Genomic DNA, 21,720 nt, shown 5'->3' with positions numbered 1-21,720 from the left:
CCTCCAGGGAGACAGCAGGCTCCCTGGGAAGTGTCAGGCCCTGTATCGGAGTATCCAGGGACACAGCTTACGACCATCCCCTCTCTGTCTTTCCTTGGCCGAGCAAACGGCTCTGGGTCCTGCCTTGGCTTCTGTTCAGAACTCTCTGGGGCCTTGTCAACCTTAACGCTGCTCCCCAACACTCCGTGATGGACTCATTTGATCCCTGCAATCTGGAAGGAAGCAAAGTGTCATTATTTCCATGACATAGAAGTGATTTGGCCCAAGTCACATGGCTCATAAACGGCAGAATCAGAGCTCAAAGCCAAGTCTCCAGGCTCCCAGTTCAGCACTCACTCCTTAAACTTCACTCCTCACCTCCTATGCCAGGAAGGAAGGCTCCCCGGAGGAGGGGGTGTTTGGGGAGAAGGAGATGCTTAGCTATGTCTGTGTTTCCAGGCTTCTGCTCAGCAGCTGGCTTGCTGGTCACTGTGAGATCTCAGAGCTGGAGGGCACCGTAGAGACAATCAGTCCTGGGTCAGTGCCAAAGGGAGGCCAGGCTGGGGAGCAAGGTCGGAGGGCAGGCAGTTGACTCTCCTCCATCTTCTTTTCCTGGCACCTGGGGCTGCTTCTCGTCCCTCTCAGACCAGGAACAGCTGCTGCTGACCTTGCAGTTCTGATCCATCAGGGGTGATAAGACTCTCGGTGCTCAGTGACTGGCCCTCTCTCTGCCCACCTGCTGCTGGTTCCTGGCTAGAAAGCACCGACACCCACCAGCCCAGATGGGCCCTTTAAGGGACCCAGGGGGTGCTGGTGGTGCCTGAGTTGCCTTCGAGTGGCTCCAAAATTCCAGTCCTGGTTATCGGGGTTCACTCCTTCCAGGGGAAAAGCTGATCTTCCTCTGCCCTGTTCCACACCCTGCCCCTCCAGCCCAAAGTCCAGTATCAGCAAAGCAAGGACAGTACCTTTGACACCATTGTGTTTTCAGAGCTGTGGGCACTCAAATGTTTGCTGAATTGAATCTTCTTAAATCTCATTTTGTGGAGATGTTGGCTTTACAGGGGGCGCGTTTGGCAGTTTTGGATGCGGCATAGCGAAAGCACGACCCAGCTCATCTCGGGGGTGGGGGTGGGGGTGCTATTAGGGGCGGGGTGGGTGCCGAGGCCCCGGGAGGCACCCAGGGCTGCAGACCCGAGGTTACGGTACCTGCTCTAACTTTCCCGCTCGGCTTCTGCTCGTAAGTTTCACGGGGCTAAGTCGGTTTACCGCCAGTGTGCTCGGCCTGACCCTGATCTTCGGGTCCCCTCCAGCCGCCCCACTCCCCGCCACCCCGGGCCCCGCGAGGCCCCTGCGAGAGAGGAGGCGGCCCAGCGCCGAGCTGGTCCGACTGGTTCTGAGCAGGAAGTCCCCCGCCCTCGCCGCGGGCGGCCGATCGACCCCGGGCCGGCCTGTGCGTCCGTGGGTCCGTCCGGCGGCCTGTCGGATAGCTGGCCGGCGCTGGCAGGCGCGCGGTCGGGCCGGCCGGGGCGGAGATCAATGCGGCTTTGTCGGGGCCGCCCACACCCCGAAGAGGCGGCTCGCGGCGGCGGGCCGGGAGGGCCGAGATAAGCGGCCATGTGACCCTACCTGGGCCGGGCGGCGGGGGAGGGGCGCGCAGGTGAGGCGGCGGCCGCCGGGCCCTGCACGCGCACACGGCGGCCCGCGGGCTCAGCGGCATGGCTGTCAGCAGGAAGGACTGGTCCGCGCTGTCCAGGTGAGCGCCGCGGCGGGCCCCGGGGAGCCGCACCGGGGTCTCCTCCGCGCGCCGGCCCCTCACCCCCCACCCCTTCCCGCCCGGGAGGCGGGCTCTGAGCCTTGATCCTGCTGGCCCTGCTGCTCCGTAAGGGGGGACGACCCCGGGGGCACACTGGGGAACTCTTAAGTGACAGAGCGGTGTTCTCGCTCCCCGACGGTTTCCTTTCCTCCTCTTGGGGACTGAGGCCGCACACGGGGTGCTTGGGGGAGGCTGGGCCCGACCTGGAGAGCCCCCTTCAAACACGACCACCTGCGGGGACGCGTTGGGGGTTTGGGGAGGTGTTTAAGAGTTACCGCCGCCGAGCCTCATTTCCAGACAAGCCTCCCTTGCTGTCACGTTTCTCTGGTAGAGACTGGGAGAGGGGGGCCCTGGGGAGGGGTCCCTCAGCCCCTCTTGCGGAGGAGGAGTGGGGGCACCACTTCCTCGGAGGGTCGGAAGTAGAAGGATCAGTGGATTGAGAGACCACGGCGCAACAGACACCACCCCCCCCCCCCCCCTCCCGCCCCAATGAAGCTCAGATTCTGAGTTTGGCATTTTCGGGTGGTGTCTGCGCTGGATCACCTAGGATAGTTGCTGTTCCCCTTTGTGCCTCGTTCCTTATTTGTAGGCAAGTCCCTCAAAGGGTCAGGAAACCGGGTATCTAATCTCTGCCTGCTGGGCATCCTGTGATGGTTAGATAAAACTGGGGTGTTGGGGGGTTGTCCTGGAGGCAGCGCCCCTCACTGTGGCTGGTGACCCCCGGTGACTCCTCTCGGAGCTACCCTGCACCTCTGCTCAGAAGTGTCCACATGAGCATGTTCACCTCCTTATCCCCAGCAGCATCTGTCACATACACCCATTTTGCCCTTGAGGAAACTGAGGCCCACGTAGTAGCTCTGAGCTGGAGTCCTACTCCTTTGATCCCGTAGGCTTCAGCCAAGGAGAAATTGGCCTTTTTGACCCTCCCAGGTGGGCATTTGGATCCTGAGGCCAAGGCAGTCTCTGCAGGGGCAGACCAGCACCCTCCCCAGGCTTTCCCCATTAAGGCTGCTTTCAGGCATTCTCTAGTGCTCTAGAATCTCCTTCCCCTCCCTCCAGAAGGGCCCCAGAGCTTCTCCAGCATCTCAGTCTCATCTCCCCAGGGCTGGGGGCCCACCTCCTCAGACCCTCAAGACCTCACACTGCTCTGAAGCACAGTGGCCAGGTAACCCCCCAGGTGGAGGGGCCCAAGGGATCTAGAAAGGGGATAAAGTAAGCCCCGAGAATGGAAGGAACTCAGTGCCCTGGAAAACAGGAACCTAGGCTGCCAGGGAGGTTGGACACACCCCAGGGAAGGTCTGTGCTGAGGGTGGAGCTTGGGGGTCCAGACCTTGGACTCTGTGTGTGGGTCAGTGTACATGGGGGTTGATGTGGGAGTGTCTTTTCTCCTAGGTGTGGGCATATCTGTGCCTATGGATGTGTGCCTGTATGTGTACGTGCAGGTGTATGTGTGGGCGAGCATGTTTATGGCCTGTGTGGTGTGGAGGCATCTGTGTGGGTAGTAGGTTCTTATGTGGCTGAGTTTGGGCCTTAGGAGTCTGAGTCTGAGTCTGTTTGGTGTGAATGTTTATGGGAGACCTCAGTATAGGGCATTGGGTTAAAAATGCAAACCACACGCAACTTCCTCAGGAGCTCACAGACGGGTGGGATGTATGTGATTTTGTGTCTGAGAGCATGCCTGGATCTGTATGGGGTGTGCGTGTGTGGTGGGTGGGCAGCTGGGGCATGAGAACTTTACAAATGGGAGCAGGGTCTGGTCTTAGCTTGTCCACTGCTCAGATGGACTTGTGGCTGCTGGGGTAGGGCCGAGTTCCCACGGGATGTCCAGGGTCAGTGCCAGGCACGCCCTGGAGAACCAGTCCTGCCACAGGAGCCCCTGGCCGGCCCTCCCTGCTGGCCCCAGCCCTCACAGAGCCCCGTGGGCAGACACAGCTGCTGCCAACAGTCACCCTGATGAGGCACCTGGAACAGAGGACCGCTCCTTCCCTGCTCCCTTCGTGAACAACAAGCCTCAGCGGGCAGGAGGGAAAGGGCTGTGAGTCACTGTCAACCGAGTCTCCCAGGCTGGGGAGGACTATGGTGAGGGTGTGACCCGTGTGGCTCCAGCCAGGGCCCAGGTGGGGAGCTGAGGGCGGCCTGCAGCCTAGCCTTGGTGCGAAGTAGGAATTCAGATGCTCCAGCCCTGGGCTGGGGGCAGCGGTGAGCTGGCTGGCAGGGCGCCCTGGTTAGTGGCCTCGTCCTTTCCTCCCTTGTCTGGCTGGGTGACGGTAGAGGCTGGGCGGGGCCTGTCTGCAGGGGGTGAGGGGTGGGTCTGAGAGTGCCTGGGACTGAGTAGCCAGTGGTTAATCATTTCCCTACCTGGGCCTTGAGCAGACCTCCCACCTCCCAGCACTGCCCTCCCCTGACACCTCTCCCTAGACCATCAGGGCTAGAGGGGACTTCAGTGACCACCTGTGGTGACCCCTCATTGTGCAGACGGGGAACCAGAGACCTGTCTCCTTCAGGGGTTGAAGACTGGCCCAAAGTCCTACAGCCAGTCAGAGCTGGGCCTCCCAGCTCCTCTTTCCTTCAGAGGTTTGCAAATCCTGCTCCTTGAGGTCCGGGGTTCTGCAGATGCTTCTGGGGCAGCCTTCCCCCACCTTCCTCTACTTTAACCAGAGCAGCTGAGCCTTGATCTGTTTTTCAAGCTTGTTTTGAGGTCCCCGGCAGGGCAGGGGAGAAGGGGTTTCTTCCTTAGATCTAACTTCTGTCTGGTCTGCAGCAGCTGAGAGCGGTGTGAGTGCTGTATTGGGGAGGGTAGCAGCCCTACATGGAGGCAAAGACAGGGGTGTTGTCTCCGAATGAAGGCCAGGAGGCAGAGGAAAGGGTTGTGGCGAAGGTGGGTGTGGTGGGGCAGCCTCCTAGGGCTGTGGCATCAGCTGGTGAGAGTGACTGGGACTCCTGGATGGTGGGACCCGGGTTCCATCCTGGGCCTGGCTCTGGTCAATGTGTTGGCCACCGGGCTTTCCCAAACCTCTGCTCTCCCATGACCTCTGGCCTGTCCTGGGGTGGGGAAGCGCACAAGGTCAGAGGCCCTCCCAGCCTCCCCTGCTCCTTCCTCTGAACATATACCCTGTTGGGCTCTTAAGAAGGTGGGGCCTCACTCTGGCTGAGGGACAGCCCTCCCAGGACATCCTTTACCAGCATTTGGTATTGTGGTTAAGGGTACGGGCTTGTGAGAGGCTGACCTAGGATGGAACCTTATTATTATTATTATTGTTATATTATTAGTTGTGGTATCTTGGGAAATTTACTAGCCCCAGTGACTTTCCATTTCCTCGTCTGTGAAATGGGGATAACACCACCTTTCCTCACAGGGCTGTTGTGAGGTTTAATGTCAATGTTATTTGTAAAATACTTAGAACAGTGCCTGGCATTATAGTAAGCACTTCTATGTTACTACCTTTACTTCTTGGTTCCTTCATTTATTGAGCTATTTACCATATTCCGCAAATAGTTGTGTGCTGCTAAAGGTTCTAAGGCCCTTCGTTACCATTTATTTATTACGGGGGTTTCGACAACTATACCTGCTGAGGCCCCTCCTGGATACTGACAGACACCTGCCCGTCCTTCCCCCCAGTTCTATCGGTTTCCTCATCTTATAGCAAGTTATTGGCAATAGCATTTCTCCCCCGGGGTGGGGTGGTGGTGAAGGTGGTGAAGGTGAAGTGATTCATGTTTTGCCAGGGGTTGAAGGCAGCCCCATGATTCGTGAGCAGCAGGGGAGTGACCAAGCCACCTTGGGTGCACTGTGGGGTCATGGCCTAAAACTGGTGGACATTCAAGGACACCTGGGCCCCACCTCCTGCAGTTCCAGCCCTGGAGACCCCTTAGGGTTAGGGCTGGCCTGGGGAGGGGTGGGGGGGGGGTGAGTCATTTCTGAGGAGACCAGGCTCTGGCAGATCACACTCCATATATGGCCCCACTGGAGAATAAACAAATAAGCTGCTTCCCCCAGGGCTGAGAGGAGCGTGTGGGAACGGGGTTGCTCAGGACCAAGGAATCCTGGAGGCTCCAGCCCAGCCCAGCTGGGTGTGGTCAGGGGAGAAGAGCTTCCGGCTTTGTGGGGCACTTTCCCGTGGATGGATCCTTCAGCTTTGGAGGACGAGAACTGGTCCCAAAGTGTTCATAGGGGGAGGGAATAAGTCCCGAGAAGGAGAGAGCTGAAAACATGGCCTCAGATGAGAGCCCGATGAAGTTGGCATTTCCACTTCTGGTGGAGAAGGGCTGCAATCAAAGCCTTATGGCCTTGACCTCAGAACTTAAACAAGATTCCCATAGGCCTTCACATGACCCCTGTAGGCTATGTGTATCTGAAGATTGATCATTCATTTACCACACACGAATTGATGATCTCTTGTGAACCAACTTCAGCTGAGGAATGGGAGGGCATCAGAGCCTGGCTCGTAAGAGATGGGCAGGTTGCCTTTGGGGGAGCTGAGGATTTGTCCCTGCTTTGTTCTCTTCCTTGTCAAGACAGAGGCTTTCGGTTCTCAGGGAGGAGGAGAGGCCTGCACATCTGAGAGTCGACGGTCACACTTGTTCATTCCACATTCACTGGCGCTTGTGTGCCAGGAGCCGTGGTGCATGCTGGAGATGAGAGGTACCCTGGCCTGTGGTCTCTCCTCTCCCTGCAGGACCACAGCCTCACACCTTCCTTCCTAACTTCTCATACCTTCTCTACTCCCCTTCATTTGCCTGGCTTTAAAAAGAAAACAAAACTTGATGTGTGTCTATTGTATATAAATTACACCTCAATTAAAAAACCACTCCTGGGGGCACCTGGGTGGCTCAGTCGGTTGAGCATCCAACTTCAGCTCAAGTCATGATCTTGCTGTTCATGAGTTCAAGTCCCTCCTCGGCTCTGTGCTGACAGCTCAGAGTCTGGAGCCTGCTTTGGATTCTGTGTCTCCCACTCTCTCTGCCCCTCCCCTGCCCTGCTCACATTCTGTCCAAATAAATAAATAAGTAAATAAATAAATATCAATACATAAAATATTTTTAAAAAATCATTTCTTAAGTGGTGCCTGAGTGGCTCAGTTGGTTGAGTGGCTGACTTTGGCTCAGGTCATGATCTCGCAGTTCGCGGGGTCAAGCCCTGCGTCTGTGCTGACGGCTTGGAGCCTGGAGCTGGCTTCAGATTCTGTGTCTCCCTCTTTCTCTGCCCCTCTCACGCTCTATCTCTCTCTCTCAAAAATAAATAAATGTAAAAAAAAAAAAAAAAAAAGTCATTCCTGAGTCCACATTCTGCTCTAGCACTGCCCCATTTTATTTGCTTTTCTCTGAGGAAAGTTTCTCCAAAGAGTTGCTGGCTCTCACCGGTCCCTCGGTTTTGACTCCCATTCTTCCCTTGCTGGTCCAGCCTGGCTCCGGCCCAATCCGTCGAGCTGGCTTCCTGTGGACCAGACACTTCTGTTCTCTCTACTCTGTGCTGGTCTTCTTGTCCCCACCACCCCCTGCCCCTGTGGTCTTGGACAGGACCTCATTCCTCCCTCCAGGTTCACACTCCGCCCCCCAGTCTCCTTGGTGTCCTTTTCTTCTCCTCACCCCAAACAAGCCGGAAATGGAATTTTCCTCCCCCCACCAGCTCCCTAAACTCCTTCCTCCCCTGATCTTTCCCATCGTACTAACAGCACCAGGAATTGCTCAGGCCAGAAATCTAGTTTTCCTTGTTTCTTCTTTTTTTCTCCTCTGCATCCACAATCCCCCTTTGGCTCTGTCTTCAAAATGTGTTCCCTGTCCATCCCTTTTTCCTTCTCTCTGTCGCTACCAAGTTCACCACCGCCGGCATAGCTCTCACCTGGGCGATTGCAGGAGCCTCCTGATGGGTGTCCCTGTTTCCTTCTCCCTCTGCCACCCTCAATTCTTTTTCCTTCAGCAGCCAGAGATAATAATAATAATAATAAATTCTGTCATGTCATTCCTCTATGTAAAACTATCCAGTGGGTCTCCAGCACACTTGAGTACAACCCACATTCTTTCTCTGGTCTATGAAGGCCTTTTCTCTGACCTCTCCTCCCTGTCCAAGGTCCCTGCGGGCCATATTCTCGCTCTGGGTCTCCCTTCCTCCAAACAGCCAGCTGTCACACCCAGGGCTTGGCACTTGCTGTGCCCTCCTCCTGGGCCACCTTGCCTCCAGATCCGGCTCCTCTGGCTTCTTCTCAGAGGGCCCTCTCCTCCCAGTCATCGTCTCTCACTTACCCCTTACCTGGTTCTCTTGTCCTGTGTCCCTTGCTGACGTTGCCTTGTCCATGTGCTTATTTCCTTGCTCACTGACCGCACCCTGGCCCCCTGCACTATGTGCTCTGTGGCCGGAAGAACTCCGTCTTCTTCTCTGCTGCACGCCGATCCCTGGAACTATGCCTGGCACGTCGTCAGTGCTCAAAAATTACTTGGTGAATGTTGGATCAGCACGATGTTGGACTTAGAAAACCAGATCGGAGCCATCGTGTGGCTCCTTCTCCTCATGTTAGTAAAGAAAACCGAGGAAGAGGAAAGAGGGGGATGTGCACCAGGGGAGGAGGAGTAGACTCAGCCTTACAAGAGGCGGCCTTGAGGAATCTTTCCTTGGAGGCTCCATAGGTGCTTTTCATATGCGATTCTGTTTGCAAAATTTGTGGGTTTGCATGATTTTTTTCCCCCCAAAAAACACATCTGTTCCTTCAGTTGAGTCTTGGTTGCATGGCAATACTCTGCAAGAGGGGAAAAGGTCTAGAAGGTATAGGGCTGGGCAGAGGGATAGGCTGGGAGAGACACCTGATAATGGCAAAAGGAAGGCCTTACAGTAACTCTGGGAGGGAAGAAGAAGGCCTTTTCCAGACTCTTCCTATCTGTAGGGCCCCAGATAGCACTGGGGGAGTCATAGGAAGGCTCCAGAGAGGGCTTGCTCTGCTGACTCTCAGGGCATGCTACTCTCAGCCCAAACTTTCTCCCAGGGCTCTGGGTGAAGCACATCTTCTTGCTCCTCCAACCCCCCTACCTCTAACCTCTAGGCTTGCTCAGGCCCTCCTTTCTGCCTGGACTGCCAGATTCTCTCCAGTCCCCTGTCACCTCTATTAAAATCCTGTTCACCCCCCTAGGTCCAGCTCAGGTTCGTTCAGTCTTGTCCGTGAGCCTTTCTTGGTAATCTTGGCCTACAGTAATCATTCTCCCCCCTGCAGAGCAATTTCTTTGCTTTGGTTGGGGAAGTTATTGGTGGACACGCTTTTCTTTCTCACTCGACAGTAGGTACCTTTAGGGAAGGGACGTTGCCTTGTTCTGTGAACCCCCCCGTTGCTGACTTGCTGGCCCATTGCAGTTGCTTAGAGACGTATTTGCTCTTCGCTTGGGATGGAAGGGTGGTTGGATGGAAGATGGGGTGGGCTGGCAGTGAGGCACGGTGGGGGGGTATGGTAGGGCAGGTGGCTAAAGATGATTGGTGGGTGGGTGGGATTGGGCAGGGAAATGGGGGGTGACTGGGTGGATGGCTGTGTGGATTGACAGGTGGCTAGATGGGCAGGTGGTGAGTGCGGAAGGAGGTGGGTGGGTGGGTGGGTGACTGGCTGTGGGAGTGCCTGATTGGTCCTGTGAATGCAGGGTGACTGGGGCAGGAACCCAAAATAGAGTGTATGGAGTCCCCTTGCTCCCCAACAAATGAAAGCTGGGTCTAGAAGGTGAGAGAGGCCAAAGAGCTCCTGAGAAGGGAAGTGGATATTGGAACCTTTCCCAGGTGTAATTGGCCTTATTTGTGAGTCTCCCCATTCTGAACGGCTGAGAAATCCCGTGGGTTGTTGGGAACCTCTGAGAAAGTTTCTCTGCCATTGTCCATTGATGAATATTATCTAAGAATCCAGGACCCAAAAGAAAAAGGAACTTGTCAAGTTTATCTCCCTCCTTCAGGCAGAACTGTGCCCACCCTCCCATGTTCCTAGTCACCCCTAGAGAGGGAGGCCCCACCTTCCCACTCTGGATTCCAGAGTCAAGTCCAACCCAGTGTTTGTCATCCTGGGTGGTTTTGTCCCCCAGGGGACATGGCAAAGACAGGAGACATTTTTGGTTGTCACAAGTGGGGGGTGGTGCTAAGGTATCTCTAGTGGGTAGAGGTTAGGGATGCTGTTCAACATCCTAAATTCAGCACAGCCCCTCCACATGAAGTTACCCAGCTGAAATCTCAGTGGTACCCGGGATAGGAAACTCTGGTCTGATCCAAATCCTTGTAGTACCTTTATTTGAAATTTAATTGACATGTAATGTGAGCCACAAATATGAACCATGTTAAAATTGTAAATTTTCTATGAGACACACTAAAAAAGTGAAAAGAAACAGATGATTAATTTTCATAATAGGTCTCATTTATCCCAGGGTATCCAAAATATTATTTCAGCGTGTAAACAATATATGGAATTATTTTTATTTTTTAAATGTTTATTTCTGAGAGAGAGAGAGAGAGAAAGAGAGAGTACAGGGGATGGGCAGGGAGTGAGGGAGACAAAGGATCCGAAGCAGGCTCTGCACTGATGCGGGGCTCGAACTCATGAACCGAGAGATCAGTACCTGAGCTGAAGTCAGATGCTTAACCGACTGACCCACCCAGGTGCCCCAATAAGCAGAATTATTAACAAGATACTCTACATTCTGTTTGTCATATTACGTCTTGGGACTACCTGTGTGTGTTACAATTCCGGCACGTCTCAGTTCAGCCCAGCCATGTTTCTTTCTTTTTTTATTTTCTTATTATTTTTTTAAATGTTTATTTATTTATTTATTTTTTTTTTTTTTAATTTTTTTCTTCAACGTTTATTTATTTTTGGGATAGAGAGAGACAGAGCCTGAACGGGGGAGGGGCAGAGAGAGAGGGAGACACAGAATCTGAAACAGGCTCCAGGCTCTGAGCCATCAGCCCAGAGCCTGACGCGGGGCTCGAACTCCCGGACCGCGAGATCGTGACCTGGCTGAAGTCGGACGCTTAACCGACTGCGCCACCCAGGCGCCCCAAAATGTTTATTTATTTTTGAGACAGACACAGAGCATGAATGGGGGAGGGTCAGAGAGAGGGAGACACAGAATCCGAAACAGGCTCCAGGTTCTGGGCTGTCAGCACAGAGCCCGACGCGGGGCTCGAACTCACGGACCCGGGGATCATGACCTGAGCTGAAGTCGGACGCTTGACCGACTGAGCCACCAGGCGCCCCAGCCCAGCCATCTTTCAAGTGCGCCATAACCACCTACAGATGGCCCAGGCTTAGAATGAATTTGCTGTCTTCTCCCAGCCCCGTAGGGGTCTGCCCTGGGAATAGGTATCCAGGGACCCAGGAGTCTTGCCTGGGCTGCACTGATCCTCTCCACCCCCCTCCCCCAGCCTGGCCAGGCAGTGGACTCTAGAAGATGAGGAGGAGCAGGAGCGAGAGCGCCGGCGGCGACACCGCAATCTGAGCTCGGCCACGGACGAGGAAGCTCCCAAGCTCGCCCAGAATGGACACACACCGGCTGCCCAGAGGTGCTCGGGTCAGGGTGGGGGACGAGGCACCATTTCCCTGTCCCAGGTGACCCGGATGGACTTAGCTGCCCCAGACAGCCCGGGGAATGAGATGAAGGGTCCGCAGATGTCCTTCAAGCTCCTCACCTTCCCTAGACCCTCCTCCACGCTGCCCGCCTCCACCCTCTTCAGAACCAGAATCACTATCCATGAGCCGATACTTTGCTGCACATTTGGTGGATAGAAGTCATTTAATCCTTACAGTATCCCCGGGAGAGAGGTATCATTAACCCATTTTACAGATGGAGAAATTGGGTCAAAGAGCACACACAGGTGACTTGCTGAGATTGCACACCTAAGGTTGGCAGAGCCGGACTCGCCATCCGGATCGGTCAGGCTCTGTGGGCTCAACTCTTTCCACAACCCAGGCTGTCTCCCCTGTAACCCGGAACCTCCATAATTCACTTCTGCGGGGACGGATGCGGTGGCTACTCTTGCCGCCTGGATTTTAGGGCTGTGGGGGAATGGAAGTCCCCTGTGGGCCAGGACTGTGCTGGGCAATCACGTGGAATGGGTCTCGTTTCACCCAACAGGCCTGGTTTGCAGATTTGGACGCTGAGGCCTAGCCGGTGATTTCACTTGCCCCAATTCACATGGAGAGCAGGGTGGTGAGGAAGGAAAACAATCTCCTTTTGCTGGAGGTCAAGTGCTACGGGTTTAGGACAGTCCTCTCATGTTGCTCGTGTTCCCTTGGGTCCCCAAGAGAAGGGGGAACAGGGTGTGCGCCCCGAGCTGCCCCAGTGCCCGTGGCCGCCACCGCGGCTAACGGGAGTGCAGGATGGCGTGTCAGAGCTTAGCGCTGTCCTCTCGGCTCCACCACTGATCATCTGTGCGACCTTTGACAAGTCCCCGAACGTCTCTGGTCTTGATCTAAGCTCTCAGGGGCGAGCACTGCATTTATTCCTTTTGACTTCCCCCACCCGGCACGGGGCCCAGCGCAGACAAACTTGTTCGGTCAGTGTTTGTTGACTGGGTCTCAACATGCAGAGTTGGACCTTATAGGGGTATATAAACTTTTTAAAAACGTGGTGCGCATTGTTCAAATGACTTCGTGGAAACCCAATATGTAAAGGCGGTTAAAAGTGATCTTTCTTTAAGTGATGGGGGGTGGGGTGCCTCCCCGGTGGCCCTGGAAGCATCCCCATTGGGTCAGGTACACCCCAGGGTGTCTCCCGTCTCTGATAGCCTCTGATACTTAACTCCCACCCCTTCTCCATCTTCTGGCCTAGGTTGCCCAGCGTGGAGGAAGCCGAGGTGCCCAAGCCGCAGACCTCAGCCTCTAAAGATGAGGACAGCCAGGCCACCCTCAGGACACGGCAGGAGCGGAGGCAGAGGCGGCAGGCAGTGGAGGCTGCACAGGCCCCTGTCCAGCGGGAGGCAGAGGAGGGAAGGGACAGCTCCGGCCCAGAGCAGGCCAAGCCGCAGCCCCTCATGCCCAAGAGGGAGGCGGAGCTGCCTCCTCGCCGGAGACTGAGCCGGGAGCAGCGGGGCCCTTGGGCCAGGGAGGAGGAGAGCTTGGCAGGAGCTTGCCAAGAGGCAGAAGGCGGGAAGAAGGGGGTCTCAGAGAAGCCCCCTATCTCACAGAAGTCCTCCATCCCAGAGAAGACATTGGCCCCTGGAAAGAGACTGGTCTCAGAGGAGTTCTCCATCTCGGAGAAGGCCCCGGGACCTGAGAAAACTTCTGTGTCAGAGAAAAGAGCCATCTCAGAGAAGAAGGCCATTCTAGAAAAAACAAGTGGCTCTGAGAAGTTGCCGGCCCCAGGGAAGACATCAGACTCAGAAAGGAGACTGGTTTCTGAGAAAGCATTGCTCTTTGAGAAGTCTCTGGTGTCCGAGAAGACCTCAGCGGCAGAGACAAAGCTGGCTCCAAAGAGGCTGGCAGCCTTGGGACAGCCCCAGGCAGGGGGGCGGCTGGCTTCTGGGGGAGGCCAGCCCACCACCACAGAGCAGAGGGGAAGTGCCCTCTCTGAGAAGAGCCCCCCGTCCTTGGCAGAGCTGGGAGAACAGGGCGTGCCAGACTCTCCGACTGTGACTTCCCGCCTCCCGCCCATCACACTCCAGGTTGGCAGTGCCCCCGCCCCTCCCATCCCTGCACGGGCCCCTCTCATCCTGCCCTGGGTGGTCTCTGGCTCCCTTGCTGTCTCCTGTCCTCTCACTGTGGGGCTGGATTTGGCAATTTCCTCTCTCCCTACCTGCTTCCAATCACTGTCAGAATAGGGGACGTTTGAGGCAAGGGCAGGCAGTTGGCAGCTGAAAAGGGCATCAGCTGTGTTGCCAGGGAGCACCTGCCACCCTGAACCCCCTCGTGATCCAGGGCCTGGATTTCAGGACACCAGCAGACTCTGGGGAAACCTCACATCCTTCCAGAAGTTCTGCTGGAAAGTTCTGCCTGGTGGCCTAGCCCCACGGAACTGTGTCCACCGTCCCCACAGCAGAGGCAGAGGGGCAGGACGGTTTTCTTCTCCTCTTCCTCCTGCAGCTCTTGGGATGAGCCAGGCCACATGGGGTCCCCATGGCAGCTTGGGCTTCGGGCTCCCCCGATCTCCCGTATGACACTCCCCCACTCCATCCAGGTGAAAGTCCCCAGCAAGGAGGAAGAGGTGGACACACCCTCACCCACTCAGGCCACCTACAGCAGCTCCCTCAAACGCTCCAGCCCCAGGACCATCTCCTTTCGGGTGAGAGCCCAGGGTACATTTGTCTCCAGTCCCCTGGAGGGCAACCTGGGGAAACCAGCATCTATCCCAGCCTTAGGTTAGATATCAAGTGGATCCTTTGGATAGAGAGGTGTTTTGGATTCCCATGGGTAGCCAAGAGCAGATGACTTGGGTTAAGTGAAGGAGAGCCAGTTAATGACCCAGAGGGTCGGTGTGGATGAGACTGAGCAGCCCCACCTAGTGGACAAGGCCAGAGCTGCAGGAAGAGGGCACCGGACAGGTTCCGTGGCAGGGGCCCCACCCCTGCCTTCAGCAGTTCCTGATCCCACCCAGGAGGCTTGAGCAGCGGGGAAGGGTAGGAGCCAAGAGCAGTGGGGCTCTCCAAGCGCTCCCTACTCTGCCTCTGCCCCAGTGGTACAGTGGTATGGACTGGGGACTCTCTTCTCAATTTCTGATAATTTACTCTTAGTTCCTTGGTTCACTGGGTGGTTCACTTATTTTTGACTGACTGCTTTGTGCCCCTGATGTGTGCCAGGCCCTGGGGAGGAAGCTGGATGCCTGATATTGATCAGGGCTGGTCCCTGCCTGGCAGGGCTCATGGGCAGTAGGGAGGCAGACAGGAAAACAGATGGTTGAGCTGGTGGTGGTGGTGGGGCCAGGGAGGAGCTTCTGACCCGGCCTGGTGGGTGGAGGCAGGTGTCTCCCAGACAAGAGGAGGATCTTTAACGGAGGTTTGGTTGGGGGTTGGAGGAAGAGGAAGTGTTCAGAAAGCTGAGCCTCTCCCTCGAGGAGGGCCCTGGCCTCCTGGGGACTGTCACTCATCAGAGACTATCCTTCTTGTTTCAGATGAACTCCAGGAAAGACAATTCGGAAACAACCTTAACACGCAGGTCAGGGGCCTGGAGGCTCTGGCTTTGTCTGATCTGGTCATGTTCAGTCTGTGTTTGCTGAGCGACTGCCACCCGTATTCCTTGTGCCAGGCTGTGCCATAGAGCACCCGAGGGGAAGGTGCAGTCCTCGGCCAGGGCTCCAGACCCTGCGGGGAGACTGGACCAACATGAGGGACCGAGACCCAGCGAGATGGAACAGGGATGGGGGGGCGGGGAACGGGGAAGGCTTCTTAGAGGAGGCGGGGCTTGGGTGGGGCTCTGAAGGTGGAGGAGGTTGGGGTGGGGAGGGGGAGGAGGACCATGAACAGCGCAGGGAAGGGGAAGCCACGACTTTCAGCAAACCCAACGCAGGGGGGCCCGCAAGTCTCCATGTGCCATAAGCATCCCCGTGCCCCATAATTTTGATGCGAGTAGTTTGAGGACTGTGTTTTGAAAGAAGGAAGCTGAAATGGGGTCTGGAAAGCAGCTGTGCTCGAGCACGAGGAATCCTGTGCACTCGTGCTGTGTCCACCTGCCCCTAAACATTTGTAGAGGCCAACTATCCCAGGCGAGGCGTGGGGTGACGGTGGTGGCACGGGGTGCACATATGAATGAGGCACGGCTGCTTCTGTTCGGCACCTCACATCAGACTATTAAACTTGCGAGAGCCGCCTCCCCCGCCCTGGCAGGGGGGTGCAGGGACAGGAATGGAAACCCAAAGTGGCTGCAGCCGCCCAGCCTGCGGGAGCTGGAGAGTACATCACAGAGCACTCGACTCCTGACTGGGACTTGAGATGGAGGGAACAGCACGAGTAAAAGCACAGAGTATGAAAGGTGTGAGGTATCTAGCTAACTGGCACATAAGCCCGCGGAGAAAGCGGTCGGGGGCTGGGGTGGATGCTGGTGTCGGGGAGGAGTCAGGGACCAGACCATGAGAGCCTTGTATGCTGTGTCAGGGAGTTTGGTCCCTGCCCTGTGGCCTGCGAGGTTTGAGCTGTTGAGGACAGGTTGGGCTTTGTCTGGGGTAGGAGTGGTCTGGTGGCAGTGGGGGAGAGCTCAGGGTGGCCGGCAGAGGGGGTTGGGGAAGGGGACTGCAGCGCTGCGGAAGGTAGACAGGAAGGAGATTCAGGAGATGTGTGTGAGGTCCAGTGACAAGAATGGGCGGGAGGGGGAGTGGCAGATATTTCTGACCCTGGGGGTGTCCTGCTGAGTGGGGATGTTTCTGGGGAGGTGACGAAAGTCCCTGGACTTTCCTGTAGTTTTTCACTTTGGCCAAGCCATTCTCGCCTCATTCAGTGACGGAGGCCATCTTCTCTTTGCCAAAAGGGTAGGTGGGTACGGCTCGGGGCCCAGGCGGGCCCGGTGCAGCCGTCTCACCTGTTTTGTCCCGTCCTCCCGTCCCGCAGCGCCAGCGTGAGGCTCCCGGCCAGCACAGTCAAGTTAGGCGAGAAGTTGGAGAGATACCACACCGCTGTTCAGGTGGGCAGGGCTCTCGTGGAGGGGCCGGGACACCTGACGAGCGTGGTAAGTGTGGTCTGTGCACGTCACCCTCGTGGGCCAGTCATCGGTGTTCTCTTTCCAGAGGTCGGAATCGGTCAAGTCTCCAGGTTCCTCCCGCACCGAGTTCTTTGTGGCTCCCGTGGGCGTAGCCAGCAAGCGCCAGCTCTTCGAGAAGGAGCTGGTGGGCCAGAGCCGAGCAGACCCAGCCTCCAGCCGGAAGGTGAGGGGCTCAGGCCCAGCTGGGTGTCTTCAGGCTGATTAGGCCTGAGGCCTCCAAATGCAGAACTTGACCCTGGCAATACTAGAAAGCTCCGTGTTTTCTGGGGCGCCTGGGTGGCTCAGTCAGTTGAGCGTCCGACTTTGGCTCAGGTCGTGATCTCACGATTCATGAGCTCGGGCCCCACGTCGGGCTTGCTGCTCTCAGCAGAGAGCCCGCTTCAGGTCCACGGTCCCCCTCTCTCTGCCCCTCCCCCACTTGCGCTCTCTCAAAAAGAAAGCTCCACGTTTTCTCATGTCCGTTTTGGCAGAACTTACTGTTGACTCGAGTTGCTGTTCATAAGCCTGTCTCCCAAGCTGTGTGCAGCATTCCCTGGGGGAGCGTCGGGGGCCTTCCGGGGCGTATGTGGCACGTGCTAGGTGGATACGGGAGTGAGGCAGAGTCATGTCCCTGTGCCAGGACCTCTGAAAATGCCATCCCGTTGCCAGCTGCCCCAAGCCCTGAGATGCGAGGCTTTCTTTTCAGGAGAACATGAGGCTCTCAGGGGCTGTGACATCAAGGCTCAACCTGTGGATCAGCAGGACCCAGGAATCTGGAGATCAGAACCCCCAGGTACCTCGTCCCTCCCCAAGATCTCGTGCTACAGGCCTTTGGTGGTAGAATGACCTGGGTGAGAGAAGGGACAGCCCTGAGAGAAACAGAGCTCCAGCAGTGGAGACCATGGGGAGTGAGGAGGGTAAGCCTGTGGGCCAGAAGGCAGAAGAGAGAAGGAGTGGGTCTGGGGTCTTCCCTCTCAGGAAGGGGAGGAACCTGGGGTTCCCGAGTCCCTCCGCAGTCAGCCTTGGTTCCCCCCCCCCAAACCCTGATGTCCCAAACCAGGAGGTGCGGAAACAGCCGGCAGCCACCAGGAGGACCCAGTTGGGAAAGAAAGCAGATTCCTTCCTGGAGGCAGAGGTGAGAGGAGCAGAGAGGGGCCGGGCCTGGGGAGACTCCACCCCTCACCCCCACGTACACACTAATTGGCCTCCAGCTGCACAGTCTAGTACCCGGATACCCTGGTTCTGCTCTCAAGCTTGTTTGACCCAAACTTGAGAATGCTGATTGAACCCCGATCTGGCTTTGCTTTCCCTGCAGCTCTGCAAAGCCCCTCCCCGCCCCCAACATCAACCAGCAGGTTTGGGGTCTCTGGTATGAGTGTGGGCCTTGGGCAAAGGGATGCCTTCCTGTCCGGAGGCCCCCTTTCCCTCCCAGCTCTAGGAACCTCCTTGTCTTTTCTGACAGACCTTTGCCCCCACAGGTGTGACGAGCCCTCTGCCGGGACAGACCCGCAAGGTCTGCATCTCAGGGGCCCTCCCTCAGGCCGGGCCCTGTCTCCAGCAGCATTCCTGTCTCTCATTGTCCCTGCCCCCTTTCTGGCTCTGGACCTGGGGCCGGGAGTGTCGGGGAGACTCAACCAGCTCCTGCCCAGCTCAGCATCCGGGGGCAGGTGTCCCCCGGCACCTTGTCACCCCACTGCGGGCGCAGCAGATCCCGGGACCCAGTGTCAGCACAGCGTTGGTTCTCGTCAGCACCGTGTGACCTCCACACCCCGTCCGGAGATAGTTCCCGCTCACGTCCAGGGTCAGGGCGGTACTGTCTCTGAAGAACCTCAGGGTCACCTCTGTGATCTGCTCCCAGCAGGGGCCTCCACCTGCCTGTGGTGTCCCTCGCTGAGGCCTGGATTTACGCACCTTAGCCCCTGGGCCTGCTTCCAGCTTGCTGAGGCCCATCGGCTGGGTTGTAAAGGAGTTGCACTGTCTTCCATGTGCCCCCCTCCCCGCTTTGTTTTCCTCTCACTTCCTTGGCCTGCGGCTCTGGCCGGGAGCTCAGTGCCTTTTTGTGCGCCCCTTCACCCTCTTTCTGGAAAAGCTGTTCTCAGGAAAGGTCTGATACACTTGCTCACTCTCAGGTGTAAGTGACTAATAATACCTTAAAAATGGATTCCTTCCTGGAAGATGTGCTTTTTTTTTTTTTTTTTTTAATTTTTTTTTTCAACGTTTATTTATTTTTGGGACAGAGAGAGACAGAGCATGAACGGGGGAGGGGCAGAGAGAGAGGGAGACACAGAATCGGAAGCAGGCTCCAGGCTCTGAGCCATCAGCCCAGAGCCTGATGCGGGGCTCGAACTCACGGACATGCGGGGCTCGAACTCACGGACCGCGAGATCGTGACCTGGCTGAAGTCGGACGCTTAACCGACTGCGCCACCCAGGCGCCCCCTGGAAGATGTGCTTTTTAACCAGGTTCATCATTGTTGTGACTGGACTGAGGGGAGGGGTCAGTTGCCATTCTCCCTGCAGCCCCTCTTTTCCTCACATTCAGGCGGGCTGCTGCCCTATCCTAGCATGGGAACTTGGTGGAGGGCAGAACTGCCACCTACAATACCAGGCCTGCTGTCACACTTCCCCAAACACATTCTCCCCCAAGCCAATCCTCCCCAGCATCATGGCCCATGTGGGCTTGGAGACGGCTGAGCTTTCTGAGAATCTAGGACAAACCCAACCTGGTCAGTCCGGTGCCCTATCCAACCCTTTAATGCTGTAATTGAAAAATATATGTGTGTGTGTGTGTGTGTGTGTGTATACACACATGCATGTGTACACACACATATCTCACACGTATACACTACTATATACACACACACATATGCACGCACATATACACACACCCACACGTTTACTTAGTTTTTCATTTGAACTTCATTAGAACTCTTCTTCCAGACTGCTCTGGTTTTACCCAGAACCAGCTGGGGGAACCAGTGCAGAGCTCTGCCTGCTTCCCCTTTATCCTCTGCCTGCAGACATACCTGGAAAACTCCAGGGTTTCTCAGAACACCGCCCTTAAGGCCATCATCAGGCCCCAGTTCCCAAAGCTTGTGGGACAGAAGCAGCCAGCCAGGGACCACCAGCCTTGTCCCAGCCTTTGTGATTGTGAGTGAGGACTCCTACCTTGGGTCCTGTGGACTGGGGGACAGAGGCCCTCAGGGCCCCATCTGTTCAGACCTCCCAGTGACCCCAGACTGGCCCACTTTCAGCTGCTGGGTCTCCTGTGGCTGGTCCTGTGCCTGCACTGAGCTAGGGACAGTGGGACGTGGAGGCACTGCCCTGTACCCCACTGCCTCCCCCCGAGGTTGGGGGACGAAGGCGGACTGCGGAGGGGTTTGGGACCCCCAGGCCCCTTCACTTCCTGGGAGGGAAGACCCCAGACCCACTCCTCTCTTCTGTCTCCCGGCCCACAGGCTTAGCCCTCCTCACTCCCCATGGTCTCCACTGCTGGACGAAACCAGGGGCAGGGGGAGGAGTGTGATGAGCTTTGCCCAGAGACTCAAAGGACCTGCTGGGAACTCAGGGTTCAAACAGGGACCTGAAGACTTATGATGGTCTCTTCTAAACTTTGGAAAGTCCCCTGGTGGGCGAATTTGTTCAGCAGACAAGAACTGTCCTTGCATAGACTTTTCTTGGGAGAGGCTCCCAGAAACCTTCTAGAGTAGAGGCCTGAGTGGGGCCTGAGGGGGATGGCTTGGTCCTGGGTGTCTGGGGTGTCCTGGCAGCTGCACACCCTCTCTGGGGGTGACCATCAAGGACAGGCCGTAGGACAGAGTGTTGAGGGACACGACCTCGTGACTCTTTGTCCCTAGCATTCATGGATCCCCCCCCCACAAAGGCCCTGACCTCATTCCTGTCAGGGGGCCAGCCCCCCAACAAGGAGACAAATCTATGCACAAGATAATTTCAGCTGGGGACCGTGTGAGGACGAAATGCAGCACGGCGGTGACTGGCTGGCTGAGTGGACAGGGGAGGCCTCTTGGAGGAGGTGACATCGAGCACCCTCTGCAGACAGAGCAGGTCCCCCCACGCATCCCCCCACCACTCCTTGCCCTGCTTGCCTGCCCTCATGGCCTTGGGACCTCACACATGGCCCGCTCTCTCGTGGGCCCTTGAATCTGCAAGCAGTGTTCCAGTATACGCTTCTTCCAGTGCAATTCTGGGTGGGGACCAGCCTTTGTCTCCCCTTCCTTGCTATCGCTAGCACTGTATATCCACCTGCAGGGACAGGGGCATCCACGACAGGTTGGGAACAGCCCTGTCGTATCAAGATGTGGCTGCTGGAAAGTGGCTAGACTTTCTCACTGACTCACTGCCTCCCCGTTCTCCGAATTAAATCCCTGCTTTAGAACGGTTTGTGAGAGCCTCACATAGTCCATGAACAGTGAGAACCTACTGGATTTTTCCCATGGGGATCTGTGGCAATTGAGGTGCCCAGGTCCCTCTCCCAGGCATCTGTGCAAATTATGGCCCGTTTGAAGGACTGGGCTTACGAGGAACAGTAAACCACGTAAAGTGGCTCGAGTTAAGGGAAAATTTAAGACCAACAATTCTTAAATTCTAAAAAGTTCCAGGCCAGGGCACAAAGCAAGGCTGGGCCGTTGTGGGCTAGACAGGAAAGAGAATGATAATGCTTTTCTTCCATCTCTCTCCGGACAGCCTGGTTGCTCACCGTTCCTCTGTCAGTCTGCTCCCACCACCTGCCTCTTCTCTGCCTCTTCTCTGCCTCCCTGGGGTCCTTCTCCCCCAGGATGCTGACCGGCAGGCACCTGGCCCCAGCTTGCCGTGCCACGGATCTCCCAGCAGCGTGGAGGACCACATGGCAGGGATCAGCCTGGAGGTGGGGGAATCAGGCCCTTGGGCTCAGAGGCCACTGGGGACCATGGAGGGGACAGTCTCAGCTGAGTTGATGGGGCAGGAGTGTGATAGAGTGGATGAGCGGCGAGTGGAAGTCCTGCACGCAGGGGATGCAGAAATGATGGCTGTTGGTGCCGCATAGTGGCTCCCAGGGCAGCAGGACTGAGAGGAGAGTCAAGGACTGGGAAGCATGGGTGTGTGGTCAGGCAGGGGTGGAGGAGGGAGGGGGAGACTGGCTTTCTTCACCCACAGAGAAACAGACAAGAGTGTACATCCCTGATGGGCAGGGGCTGGAAGGGCCGGGGAGCACACGGGAGGAGTGGGCCTGGCCCAGAGGAGGGGCATTCCTTCTTCAGAGGTAGGACACAGGCCTTGACCCAGAGACACTGAGGGGGGTAGTTAGCTTGGCTGC

The 21,720-nt window shown here is 56.6% G+C and overlaps 1 protein-coding gene across 2 annotated transcripts; it reads left to right on the top strand.

Annotated features, from left to right (window-relative positions):
• Nucleotides 1-1,415: 1,415 nt before the first annotated feature.
• On the top strand, nucleotides 1,416-18,018 carry LAD1 (ladinin 1). Of its 2 annotated transcripts, none has more exons than XM_047839626.1 (10): nucleotides 1,416-1,732; nucleotides 11,169-11,306; nucleotides 12,575-13,406; nucleotides 13,919-14,023; nucleotides 14,849-14,892; nucleotides 16,278-16,350; nucleotides 16,433-16,591; nucleotides 17,114-17,200; nucleotides 17,468-17,542; nucleotides 17,886-18,018. In XM_047839626.1, the coding sequence occupies exons 1-10, from the start codon at nucleotides 1,695-1,697 to the stop codon at nucleotides 17,889-17,891; spliced, it is 1,557 nt and encodes a 518-aa protein (XP_047695582.1). In that variant the 5' UTR covers nucleotides 1,416-1,694; the 3' UTR covers nucleotides 17,892-18,018. The 2 variants fall into 2 exon arrangements, with proteins under 2 accessions (XP_047695582.1, XP_047695583.1); XM_047839627.1 differs by having other exon boundaries at nucleotides 1,417-1,732; nucleotides 16,454-16,591.
• Nucleotides 18,019-21,720: the final 3,702 nt, after the last annotated feature.

The sequence above is a fragment of the Prionailurus viverrinus genome, chromosome F1 (genome assembly GCF_022837055.1).
Source record: "Prionailurus viverrinus isolate Anna chromosome F1, UM_Priviv_1.0, whole genome shotgun sequence".
NCBI lineage: Eukaryota > Metazoa > Chordata > Mammalia > Carnivora > Felidae > Prionailurus > Prionailurus viverrinus.
This window is presented reverse-complemented; position numbering and strand designations above follow the sequence as displayed.

What these genes read in the sequence shown, in the direction of transcription:
- LAD1 (XM_047839626.1), top strand. Translation starts at nt 1,695, where the DNA reads ATGGCTGTCAGCAGGAAGGACTGGTCCGCGCTGTCCAG. An exon ending in GACTGGTCCGCGCTGTCCAG is followed by an intron (nt 1,733 to 11,168) that starts GTGAGCGCCGCG and finishes CCCCTCCCCCAG; the next exon opens with CCTGGCCAGGCAGTGGACTC. An exon ending in TCCCGCCCATCACACTCCAG is followed by an intron (nt 13,407 to 13,918) that starts GTTGGCAGTGCC and finishes CACTCCATCCAG; the next exon opens with GTGAAAGTCCCCAGCAAGGA.